Source organism: Salvia hispanica, chromosome 6 (genome assembly GCF_023119035.1).
Source record: "Salvia hispanica cultivar TCC Black 2014 chromosome 6, UniMelb_Shisp_WGS_1.0, whole genome shotgun sequence".
Classification (NCBI taxonomy): Eukaryota; Viridiplantae; Streptophyta; class Magnoliopsida; order Lamiales; family Lamiaceae; genus Salvia; species Salvia hispanica.
In genome coordinates, this window is record NC_062970.1 from 47189193 (window position 1) to 47202149 (window position 12957).

General features: G+C 34.7%; 2 protein-coding genes across 5 annotated transcripts; one reads left to right on the forward strand and one right to left on the reverse strand.

The window, feature by feature from the left end:
* Positions 1-453: 453 nt before the first annotated feature.
* On the forward strand, positions 454-3774 carry LOC125196758. 2 transcript variants are annotated; one of them, XM_048095373.1, is made up of 6 exons: positions 454-570; positions 2056-2167; positions 2260-2872; positions 2987-3088; positions 3169-3299; positions 3384-3774. In XM_048095373.1, the coding sequence occupies exons 2-6, from the start codon at positions 2081-2083 to the stop codon at positions 3570-3572; spliced, it is 1122 nt and encodes a 373-aa protein (XP_047951330.1). In that variant the 5' UTR covers positions 454-570; positions 2056-2080; the 3' UTR covers positions 3573-3774. The 2 variants fall into 2 exon arrangements, with proteins under 2 accessions (XP_047951330.1, XP_047951329.1); XM_048095372.1 differs by having other exon boundaries at positions 564-698.
* LOC125196759 (dihydroneopterin aldolase 1-like) lies at positions 3715-5873 on the reverse strand. Of its 3 annotated transcripts, none has more exons than XM_048095374.1 (4): positions 5755-5873; positions 4953-5026; positions 4151-4340; positions 3715-4064 (listed from the first exon to the last, which is right to left on the reverse strand). In XM_048095374.1, exons 2-4 carry the CDS (start codon positions 4969-4971, stop codon positions 3860-3862), a joined length of 414 nt encoding a protein of 137 aa, XP_047951331.1. In that variant the 5' UTR covers positions 4972-5026; positions 5755-5873; the 3' UTR covers positions 3715-3859. The 3 variants fall into 3 exon arrangements, with proteins under 3 accessions (XP_047951331.1, XP_047951332.1, XP_047951333.1); XM_048095375.1 differs by lacking the exon at positions 5755-5873 and adding an exon at positions 5683-5701; XM_048095376.1 differs by lacking the exon at positions 4953-5026 and having other exon boundaries at positions 5755-5817.
* Between the last annotated feature and the right edge of the window lie 7084 nt (positions 5874-12957).

A 12957-nucleotide genomic window follows, 5' to 3' on the forward strand; every position in this document is an offset into this window, starting at 1 on the left:
TTTTGCATCTCTCTTACTTTACTCTCTCTTCATTAACTCACAAAACAACACTACATAAAAACTCATGCCGATTTCTAAATGTTGCATATTTAATGGGAACGAGGGAGTATTAATTAATATATAAGCATATAATTACTCTTCTACATTCATTTTAGGAAAAATATTAAAATTTTCAAATTAATATTTGCATAATCACATTCGAATATCTCTGTCAAGATAAAATCTCCATGTATTTATTTGTAAATTCTTCTTTGTCGAACTTAAATTAAAGTCTATTAACAAAACTATAGTAATAAATGGAGTACTAAAGAAATCAGATTAAATAAAATTGATGTAATTCGATTTTAGATTTAAGACCAATTATAGTACCATTTCTGTACATCGTATAGACACCTGCAATTATATGTCAAAATCATGTCTTGATTAACAATAAATGATGTAAACTAATTATCTATAAATATGAATCTTTGTGTGGTTTTATTTTGCTAATCTTGACCCAATTAAATCCCTTTCCTAATCGTACGCGTGGCCAAGAATGAAGAATCCATGTCCAAGAGAAATCAGTTGAATGTATTGTTCTCTGCTCTAATCATTCACTCTTTCCACTCAACCACTCCCTCCATTCATCCCCTGTCTCTTGCCAAGTTCCTATTTTTACCCCCTTTTCCACTGTTTTATGCCTTGATATTGTGATCAGTGTATGTTTCTATTTTGTTTCTGGTGAATTTTTTGATTTTGGCCTTTTGGGCTCATTAGCTTTCTGTTTGTGTGTGTGTGTGTGAGAGAGAGAGACAGGAGAGAGAGATTTTCTGTTACTTTTTTCTAGTTAGTGTGATAAAATTGTGTTCTTGATGAAATGATGCTATGAATTTGATTGTTGATTTGGTTGATGAATTCTTGCTGGGAATTTGGTTTTAGTGAAGGTTGAAAAAGAGCCCTTGATTTGAACACAAATTGCTAAATATAGTGTTTTTTTGTTTTTATGCATAGAAAAATATGATCTTTGGTAGTGACAATAAGCTGAATTACATGAAACTGAGGTCAATTTAGTTCTTTTATTTGGTTCTTCTGTTAGTACTTTTTTCTAGCTAGTGTGATAAAAAATGTGTTCTTGATGAAATGATGCTATGAATTAAATTGTTGATTTGGTTGATGATTGATGAATTCTTGCTGGGAATTTGGTTTTAGTGAAGGTTGAAAAAGAACCCTTGATTTGAACACTTAGATATTGCTAAATATAGTGTTTTTCAGTTTTTATGCATAGAAAAATATGATCTTTGGTAGTGACAGTATAAGCTGAATTACATGAAATTGAGGTCAAATTTAGTTCTTTTATTTGGTTCTGGTTTGGGAGAAATTACTGGTTATGTTGGATTAGGTTTTTCTATAGTGTTGTTCTTGCCTTTGAGGCTTTCGAATTCGAGGTTCTTGTTTTTGGCTTCTCTAGTGATATTTGATTCTTTGTTTCTGTGATGTAAGCTCTCTTTGTTTCTGATGTTTGGCTGATAAAACCTTGATTCTGTAGAGGTGAACGTTTGGCCGATATACTTGATGCCACACGATGTTGATGCTTTCGAATCCGAGCTTCTTGTTTTTGGTTTCTCTACTATACCTGCTTTAATGATATTTGATTCTTTGTTTCTGTGATGTAAGCTTCTGACTTGTTTAATGTTTGGCTGATAAACCGTTGATTATCTAGAGACGGACTTTTATTCGTTATACTTGATGTTGAGGACTCGTTTACTTGATAAACACGATGCTGCACCTTAACTGTTATCTTCGTTTTTTTTAAATTCGACAATTTGGCTCTGTGATTTTAATCCCTTCTGCTGTCCTTTTCGCTCATTGATCAACCTTTACTATCCCGTTGAGCCTTTAATGTCAGTTAAGATAGTTACAGGAACATTTATGCAGTTGGAGAACACTGAGAATTGGCTCGAATCTTTGATGGTTACTTAAATTAGTTTAGTTGCAGCTTTCCGTTGGTTGATTATTGCTCATTATTGCTCTTTCCGTTGGTTGATTCGTTGGTTGAGAAAGTTTCGATTCGTGCAGTTAAGTATAGGAGCGATATCCTGCTATGGATTTCAAAGGTGTAGCTTGGGCAGGAGACATATATGAGAAGTTCGAGGCGATGTGTTTGGAGGTCGAAGAGATCATGTACGAGGTATGGCCTCCTTTCGAGTTTCTTGTTTTCCGATAATGGCAGTTTGTTAAGATACAGTGTTTCAACGAACATTTTCTCCGTTTCTCGTCCAGGATACTGTCAGGTACGTTGAAAACCAGGCGCAGAAAGTCGGTGTGAGTGTAAAGAAGTTGTACGAAGAAGTAATGCAAGATTTGCTTCTTCCGTCTCGTCTAGGCCCTGCGCCACCACCGGAAACTGATATCAACGAGAAGCCTAATCCGACCACATCAGAGATCAACAACAAACAGGCTGTAGTCGAAGAAGATATTTGCAATTCAACACCTCAAGACTCGACCCCAAGTGCTCGTGATGGCGATGATGCAAAGCGTCTCTCTCCCACGCCACATAGAGTTTTGGTCGAAACTACTCAATCCGAAGAATGTTGTGGAGAGAGTAGGAGAGCTGGTCCGACTAGACGCCCTATCGGAATAAAAAGGATTTCTCACCCTCCAGAAGCACCTCGTCCCACGCCTTCTTTGTGTGAAACACGAAGCAATTACTTTGTGGTTAATGATGACTTGAATGTAACAGCATCATCGGAGTTGTTTGCTCGACATGATTCTGCCGAAGCAGTGGCCACAAGTCGGCCTATTTCTGATGCTTCACCCGAGCCCTGCAGCTCTAACCAAATCCTTTCAGCCGAATCTGTAAAGCAAGATGATGGTGCTACCCCTGCGCCTATTGGTAATCTTCAAGTTTCCGTTTTACTTCTTCTATTCGTTTTCTAGGTTGTTTTTATTGGAAGAATCAAGAAACCAAGAGCGTTCAAGGTCACACTTTTCTTTTTTGTCGTGGCAGATATGTTCAGGGAAGACGGCTCACTTTCTCGTACCAATTCATACATTATAGAAACTTGCCATATTGGATCAGCACGCGAAGGAGCCACTGCGTCTTATGAAGGTTAGCGGCTCGTTTCTTCTGTTCGAGAAAATGAAGCTTATCTTGGTTTTGGCTTGAAATCTTGTATGTATGATGTTCAGATAATTTCGATATTGAGGTAATCGATCCTACTGAAAAGTCGAGGTTAGAGGAAAGCTGCGTCTTGGTGGAAGGGAACGATGATGAACTCCATTTCGTCTCTCGAGGGTCAAAGAAACACAAGTCGTACAAGGTTTCTACTTTCTATTTCAACCTCTTAACAGTATTCTCAGCATCCGCACTGCATATACATGTGTTAACCAACTGTTTCCGTCAGAAAAAGATCTACAACGTGCTTTCATCGAAGTTGAGGTCGACAAAGAAGCGAGACCTATGCGTTTCCGGGCTTGAAGATTTCAGCGACAAGAGCGAAGCAGGGGTGAAGAGCTCAGTTCTTGTAATCGACTGCAACGAAAGAAAACCGGCTGCTGAAAGTTCTAGTGACTTTGGTTGGGAGCTTCTTTAGGTACGTTTCTGCAACGAATCCGAAGACGATCTGTGTTACTGGCTCGCGGCTAAGATAAGGTTTAGTAGAGTTGAATGCATTGTAAAAATATGGCTTGCTTATTATAAAGGTCAAAACATTCAAGAATTTAAGCCCCTTTGGATAGTGTAGGATAAGATTTGATATATTTGATAAATGAAAACAGAGTGATTAAAACATCAAATTTAGAAAGGAAAATGCAGCAAACTAAATCGAAATACATAACAAAGGTTTACAAATTCCAATTGACAGTAGCAACGGCAAGGGCTCTAGCTCTTCACAGCGCTGTTTCGGCGTCTGATAATCTCGACGCCTAAATAGTCGACGGGGCCGACCACAGCCACATGCGGCTTTCCCAGCACGATACGCACAGCAGAAATCCGGGGATGATCGTTCAATATCTTGGATGCAATCGATTCAGTTACCGATTCAAGAAGATTGTGAGGGGATCCTTCCAATACTTCTTTAACTATGCTGCAATATTCAATGTGCACAATCAAGAATTTGAACCAACAAATGAGTAAAGAGAGATGAGCAGACAACTGAGAGATGTTCGTTACCGATATATAGCGGTATAGCTGATGGTATCCGAGAGGGTGTCGGAAACACCGGCTGGTTGAAGATCCATCCAGGCATCCACGTCGACCAGAAACTTTTGGCCCAACTTCCTCTCTTCTACCTTCACACCGTGGAACCCGTGGAACTGGAGACCCCTCAAAACGAGCTTGTCTCCCGTCATTTCCCCTTGACCTGTTGATACAGCTCGCGAAAGTAGCAACATAAGATCATGTCATCACGAGCTACCAAAACATGACAAAAGAGTACAGTTTTACAGTAGCGTTTATCGAGTACTTGCACGATCTAAATATATGAATCATCATGAAAATGTATATGACTTTGCGCATACGAGAAAAGCAAAAAACGAAGCTGTGCTTCTGTAATTAGACAGACACTTTGCATTTACATTTCCAACTATTTTCAATTTGCAATGTTAAATTCTAATCAAGTAATCACCTAAAGAGGAAGAGTTCTTGTTCTTATCTGTATGTTTGGTCAAAAGCGATCAATACGAAAGGAAGAAATAAACCTAATACAACGACGGTTTACTCAACCACCATGTTCTTGGAAGCCCCACTTTAAATGTGAAAACTGAAAACACCAAGTCTAGTAGAATCTTATCAAATAGTAACTCAGTTTCATGTATCTCCAGTTTCATGTACGCGCGAAAGCTCCATACCGGTAAAAGATAGTACCAAACTCTTTCCAAAGAATCGCATATACACATACAAATTGAAGACACGGCAACTTATAAAGCTATATCAGTAGTGTGTGTGACTGTAAGAGAGCACAACGAGTACCCACCAACGTCGGATGATGTCATCGGTGATGAGCTCCCGACGTTCGCTAGATTTCACAGGTGACTAGTCCCTTTCACTCTGTAGTGACAAACAGAGTGTCATGTAAGATACAAGGGCCACTTCACTTAATGGAACACAACATAACAAGTGTGACATTCCAAATCAAAAAACCATCATTTCAGCTCCTCAGTGTCTATATAGGTTTGATCATTTTCAGCTTATGACAAAGCACAAAAAGATATTTTTGAAGCAAAATATTTCACTAGCAATTACTCCCTCCATCCAAAAAAAAAGAGCACATTTACCATTTTTGGCCGTCCACAAAAAATAGAGCACATTCATTTATGGAAAGTTTTCAACAAATAATAACCCTACACATCATTCCACTAACACTACTTCTCACTTACTTTACCAATTCTACATTAAAACCCGTGTCATACACCAATTGCTCTATTTTTTTGTGACTATTCACATAAAAATAGAATCAGTAAAGTAATTAAGCAGTTAACTAGAAAAACACATTGACATTTCGTCGAACACTTTGCAGGCATGAAAAAACACCCCAGAGTTCCAAAACCAAACTCCAAATCAAATCCACATTGCATTCCATTTCCTGCTTCACATTACATCAACACATAAAAGACCTAAACTTTTCAATTGTCTCGGTTGAAAAATCATCAACTGCTTGACCACAAATCCGTCCATTAAAAAACCAAAAAAAAAAAAAACAATACCGAAAAAAGAAAGTGAGCTACAATGAGAAGAAGCCCTCACACACAGAAGCATAGAGCAAGTTAATTGATTACCAGAAGTTGAAGCTGAAGTAGAAATGGATTGGATTCTTGAGGGAATTTTTCTCTGGTTTTGCTCAGCCTCTAAATAAAGATAAATTAATAATTAAAAAATTAATATCCGAAATTTCATCCCTTTTACGAGTAGTATTTTTATTCGATTAATTAATTAGTAATATTGTGACAAAACAATCCCAATCATATCATAAGTCAAATGCACTAATCTATATATGCAATAATTTTTATTTAATTCGATTAATTAATTTTTAATATTACTAGTATTTATTTTTAAAATTTTGTAATTTTAACGATCGGTCTTCACCTTTCGAGACTAAGGGATGAATCTGTCGGTATTTCTCTTACCAATGTTGATTTTAATTACACTCGATGTTTGTTGTTGAAATGAATTATCGAAAAGTTTTTTAGGAAAATCCGACAGAAAATACCGTGAGTGACCCGTTTATTTTTATAGTGCAAGTGCTTAGTCCTCTTTATCATTTAAAGTAGGTAAATGTGGCCAATTGGTATTTTTTTTTTTTTCACTAGCTTCTTATATCATCATAATTGACATTTTGGGCAGGACAAAAGGATACTACCAAATAAATATCGTAGTGCATTTTTTGGATTTTTGTATGCTTGTTATGATTTTTGTATTTTGCTTTTATGCTTTTGGTAAAATTAGTCGATATGAAAGTAGACTTTTGTAACAACTTTTTTAAAATTTTTTTGGCCGAACGGCTATTTTATCCCACCCCTATAAATATTTCATCCTCTTCCTCCATTCATCACCCACAAACTTCATTCACACAAATTTTCAATCTTTTTTCTCTCCATCTTTATTAAATGAGTTCTGATTCATCGTCTCGTGCTCAGTCCGACGAGGAAATATCACATTCTTCTTCCGAAGAAGAGGTACCTCCCGCTCCCACCGGATGGGATGTAGCGGGTTTCGCCAACAACCCAATCAACAACTATATCTCCCGCTGCATACAAAGCGAGATCGCTCGAATGCAGCAGCCACCCCCCCAACGGCCAATCCGCCGGCGGCGCCGATACATCCCTCGCAACCACACTGGTGCGCACGATCGGCTGTTCGCCGATTATTTCGCGGCGGAACCACGTTATCCGGCAGATGTATTTCGTCGCCGGTTCGGAATGCGCCGTCCCTCTTCCCCGCGCATTGTTAATGCGTTGTCCGCGCGTTACCCCGAGTTCCGGCTCCAACCGAGACGCAACAGGGAAGCCCGGACTATCGCCCCTACAGTAAATGCACTGTTGCCATCCGGCAGTTGGCATATGGAGGGTCCGCCGACATGTTCGATGAGTATCTGCAATGCGGCGAGACGACCGGCAACGAGTGCCCGAAGAATTCCTGTCTGGGCGTGCGAGAGATATTTGGGGAGCACTACCTTCGCTCGCCGGACGCACTGACCGCGCGTTCCTACTTGGATTGGCACCGGAGGACCCACGGCTTTCCGGGATGCTCGGCAGCATCGATCGTATGCACCGGCAAGGAAGAACCGCCCAACCGCGTGGCGAGGCCAGTTCACTACCGGCTACAAAGGTACGCATCCCACCATCATTCTTGAAGCCGTTGCCGACCAACGGCTTTGGATTTGGCATGCTTATTTTGGTATAGCCGGGTCGAACAACGACCTAAATGTTCTCAATTCCTCGCCCCTTTTCAACGAGCGGATCAACGGATTAGGCCCCTCCATCGAATTCACGGCCAATCAATGTACTTTTTTTTTTTTTAATTTTCTTCGTTGTAATGTGTACCCGTGTTTAATACAACGAACTTTATTACTATTTATTTGATTTATCTTTATAAATTAAATAAGCTAGCTTTATTATATATAAAAATAAAACAATTAAATTAGTGATGATGTAAAAATGAAATGTTGAGTTAGGGAGAAATAAGGGAGAAATAAGGGAGAAACCATTGTAGGGGTTGGCTAAAAACTGGGGATAAAATGTGATTTTGGGCAGGACAAAAGGATACTACCAAATAAATATCGTAGTGCATTTTTTGGATTTTTGTATGCTTGTTATGAAAGTAGACTTTTGTAACAACTTTTGCAAAGGTGCCTGTGGGTCATTTATGCTTTTGGTAAAATTAGTCTAATTCAAAATTATTTTTTATTCGCCATTATTACCCCCATAAACGTAACAACTTGCATCAATATATCTTCGAAGTTGACCTTTTGTTGCTTAAAATTATAAATTGGTTGTGATGATGTTGAAATTACCTAAAAATATTATGAGGGTTCACAATTCAAAAGAGAATGAAAATTGATGGGATAAAGTGTTGTTAGATTGGAATATTTCATGATTTCCAAATAAAGTAAGTATATGGTGTATGTAATATTGTTAGCTTTTCATGTCATATATTTCATATATATGTGTGGTTGTGTATATGCAATGACAACCTTAGGCCGGGTCAAGGGATTGACTAACTTAATAGACGAGAGTCGACAAACTCAATTAAATTCGACTTTTGGAGTTGTCGTTAACCTGAAGATGCAACAACTTCACTTCAATTCTTTAGGTTTGAGATTCATTTTTGTTGTTCGTCTGTCATTCATTGACAATGATGACTGGCGCACCACCTTAATCTTCTAATGCTGACAATGACCTTTTTCGTTGTGTTTGTACGAGTTCCTTTCTTTATATTCGCTATATGTATGATATTTATTATATAATTAATTGATGAATATATTCCTTTATAGGGCCATAGCCCAATGGAATAATGGATGATGGATTGTTCGAGCGGTTATAAAACCACTCAAGGCCCACAATGCTAAGGCTTAGTAGCAATAATTACTCCACGACTTTAGGCTTTAAATGGATTTTAAAAAAACTATACGATCTTATTTTAAAGTTTTACATATCCGAAAATTTCATGTTATGACTTATAATTCACTGCAACAAACTACAAAGAAAGTCATTTTTGCATAAATCCGAAATGCAAGTCAAGTAATCAAAGTACAATAATTAGAGCTAGGGTCCCTCCAACATAAATACCTAAATAAAATGAAATTAAAGTAATAATAATAATAATAATAATAATAAATGTATAAAAAACTATACCTTCTAGTTTTCGTGTGCGATTAAAGTCACCACGCATCATAGTCGATGGCCCCTTTGACAAGTGGGGAATTCTCGAGTGATCTATTATTTTGAATGTTTTATTTCATCGACGAACAATGACAGATAAAAGTGGCAACCACGCCGGGCTCAAGACCTGATCAAGCAATTTTTTTTTAATTATAACATTATCAAAATTTTGTATTATTCAAATGAATCATATTAAAATTCATCTTTCGCCATTTCGATTATGAAATTTCCTGTTCGAAAAATATGAAATTACTATGCAAATATTCAATAAGGATTGCTCGGACCCTACATTAACCCTTGTCAAAAGAAAAGGCCAAACACGTCGCTACTTAGTTGTTGAAAAAAAAAGCCATTAATAATGCATCGTAAGTTGTGGTCTAGATAATTTTAATAAGTTTCTTTAATTTAGGACTCCCTTCTTCTTATAGTTCTAGATAATTTTAATAAGTTTCTTTAATTTAGGGCTCCCTTCTTCTTATAGTTCTAGATAATTTTAATAAGTTTCTTTAATTTAGGACTTCCTTCTTCTTATAGTTCTAGATAATTTTAATAAGTTTCTTTAATTTAGGACTCCCTTCTCCTTGTATGATTAAATGACTTAGGTTGACTCAGTCTAGTTAAAGAAATATTCCGTATAATAGAAAAGTGGATAAAAAAAATTAATAAATTCCTATATTTATAAAAGTATTAATTAATAAGATAAATGAGATACTTAATTGTAGACTTACCGAAAAAAACTTGAAACATTCAATCGTGGATGGAGCTAGGGAGTATTAATGTATTATCAATATAGTTAATGTTGCATCATCTTAATTAATAGTAGGATTTTGCCTAAATATGTAAGGGTGTTTGCCTAATTTTGGGTTGGTTTTGTGACTTTGTCCGGCTTTGTTTGCCTAATATTTAATCTATGTTTATTTATCTTTATACCACTTAGATAGTTAGATATACCATGAATTGATCGATATTGGCAGACAAATTTGGAATTCTTTTGTGACAATATGGAGCTAGTGATGGTAACTTGCAAAAGCTATTGATGAGTGTGATGATATACATACGTGGGTGTATAATTGTATTGTGTTTATTGGTGAAGATTATTCAACATTCTAGAAAATTAGTAGATGTCACACTTTATATAGGTGTCCTGGAATTTAACTAATTGATAATGATTCCAAATTATATCACAATCATTCATCTTCGATTACTTCACCAGCTGGTGGATATATTCAATTCCCTCTCTATCAAAAGTGAAATAACTAAGATTAGGGATATGGATGATGAGAGAGAGAATTAAAAGAGCTTAGAAATTAGAAGTGTCTATGTATGTAAGGATTGGTTAATTAATATCTAAGAAATTGGTGATCATATTTACCAACCATTTGGTAGTTCCATACTTTATTTTTTACAAAATAATCAGGTGTAACATACTCACATTTATCTACTAAGAATATGTTTATTAAATTGGTAATGCCTAGATATAAGTATTTATATAACTATTTTTAAGTGCAATGTAAGTCTGTTATCCTCCATGGTTCATCCAAACACACAGCTTTTTCCTTATAATACTTTAAGGATATGTATATCATAATTTTGGTCGGATAGCACTTCTGCATCATTTCTTGTCTACCAAATAATAACGAAAAAACCCTCATTAGAGCTATCTTGACATTCTTATCTTACTTTGCAAATCATCTTATATCGCATCTTTCTTATCAAACGAATTTTTGAAGTATACTTACTTCACCACTAGGTCATAATAATAATTAAAAAAAACTCGTTATTTTGAGTTTTCTTCATTACTAAAGTTGTTCAATAAACAACACATATAACATATTCCAAGAAATAGGTGTAGAAATAAATATCGATGTGAGTTATGTTTCTTAAATTTTATTTGAAAGTACATTTTGGTTCGAATTAGATTGAAGTGATATGTTTAGCTTATTGTCTCAGTTGAGAGGTTGTTTTATTTGATACACGTATTCAAATAGAGTGAATGCTTAATTTTGAGATCTAGTAACTAAAGCATGATTAGTTGATTTAACGATTAATTGGTGGTATTAAATTGACATATATAATTATATTTAAATTAATCCATGACATGCATGTTAATAGCACATGGAAACATAGCAACATCCATCACATGATGTCGGCCATTTTCCAATGCTTCGAAATCGAAACTGCACTGACATTGTTTCTCTCTCATCTTTCTATCCACAAAATATTAAACTAATGTTTATTTTATGACAACTAATGTTAATTTCGTTAGTGAACGTGTTTTTATCCTATTGGTGTCAAAAGAAAAATCAAGTTAAATATATTATTTTGTTATTGCATCCTAGGTTTATGTTAATGGTATAGTGTTTTTATAAAATATGTATAAATAAATAAATATTCGATAAGTATATCAAAATTAATTAAATTTATTTTCAAATAGTAGAACCAAATATTTATTTGACGTATATTAAGGATCTAGATGCTTATTGCCATTTTCTTATAAAAAACAAATACGGTTATATATGCTAAATTTAGAGGGTTAGGGTTTTTATAAAAGAACAAACAAGTTTTTTATTGCCGTGTGTCCCTTTAATTGTTTTATGTTTTGTTACGTTCGTTCGCAACTTTTCTTTTATAGTACGTAGTAATTTCGAACAGAACATTTGCTTTCTTCTTGACATCGTTTTATTGATTTTTTGTCGCTATTGTTTTGTAACGAAAATATAAGGGAATATTTCATATCATAAAACAAGTGCTAAAACTATTTCAATATTCTCTAACTATATGATGCGACAAAAAGAATACTAATAAAAACAAATACAGTACTACATTTTTGATAATACAAAGAAAATAGATTCACACATTTTTTAAGCCAAGAAGAGGCTCTATAGGACTATAGGTGACGGTGAAATGTTTTATTTTACTTTATTAGTTCTTACAACCGTAAAATATGTTTCTCTGTCTCATTAGAAATGCAACGTTTTTCTTTTTAGATTGTCCCACTAAAAATGAAACGTTTCTTAAAATGGAAACATCACTCTCTCTTCTTTTCTCTCTCTCTTACTTTATTCTTTCTTTATTAACTCACAAAACAACACTGCATAAAATCTCGTGTCGAAAACCAAATGTTTCATATTTATTGGGACGGAGGGAGTAATTATCATTCCACGTGACATTCATTGATATATGAAAAAGAGAAGATCGAAAAATAAATTAACAAATTAGTGTGCACCTATTTATAGTAATACATTGTATGATTATTTACGCAATACTCTTTTAATAACTAGAAAAAAAAGAGAGTACTATTTGGGTTAAATATATATCGACTATTATCTCTAGTATAATTTAATAGATCAATCACTGGACTCGAGATCAATAACTAATCTTTATTTTAACTTTTGTTAGATTTGTAATCTATCATTATTTAATTTATCTTCTGACAATGAATGTGACGATTCTTTATTTCTATTATCGTACCAACAATTGTAAAATTTCGATTTAGTATAAATAAACATTTTATGTCTGCTCACTCTTAAAAGCATTAATGGAATAAATTAACTAAAGTAAGAACATGAGATGCCATCTTATATAATGGGATCATAGAGTTTTAATTATCTATTTTTTCCATAGGATTTTAATTATGTCTTGATTAGACTTGATATTTTAATTATGTATGCTTAATATATTACCAAAGCAAAAAATAGGACAACTGTATAAATATATAGATGCATAGGAACATAGGAGCTATATAGGCATACTATCAAAATCAAAATTAATACTACATTGACAAATAGTTTAATTAGTAGGTGACCACTTAATTATTATATACACACACATCTATTATTTATACACTACATAAAATTAAATAATTATACGAATTAAATTAGTAAATGTTTTGTAGTGTTTATTTGGTCCTTCGCCATCACCTTTGGTGGGGATTTTGCGTGTTCCATTTTACTTATTTTTCGTCGAAAACAACCTAACAGATATTAGTCATTTTCATATTATCCGTAATATTTTTGTCCAATTATAATGTTGCAAATAACAATGTCAAAATTGTAGATCAATTGAAGTCCATGAACCTTGGTGGAATTATAGTTTATTTAT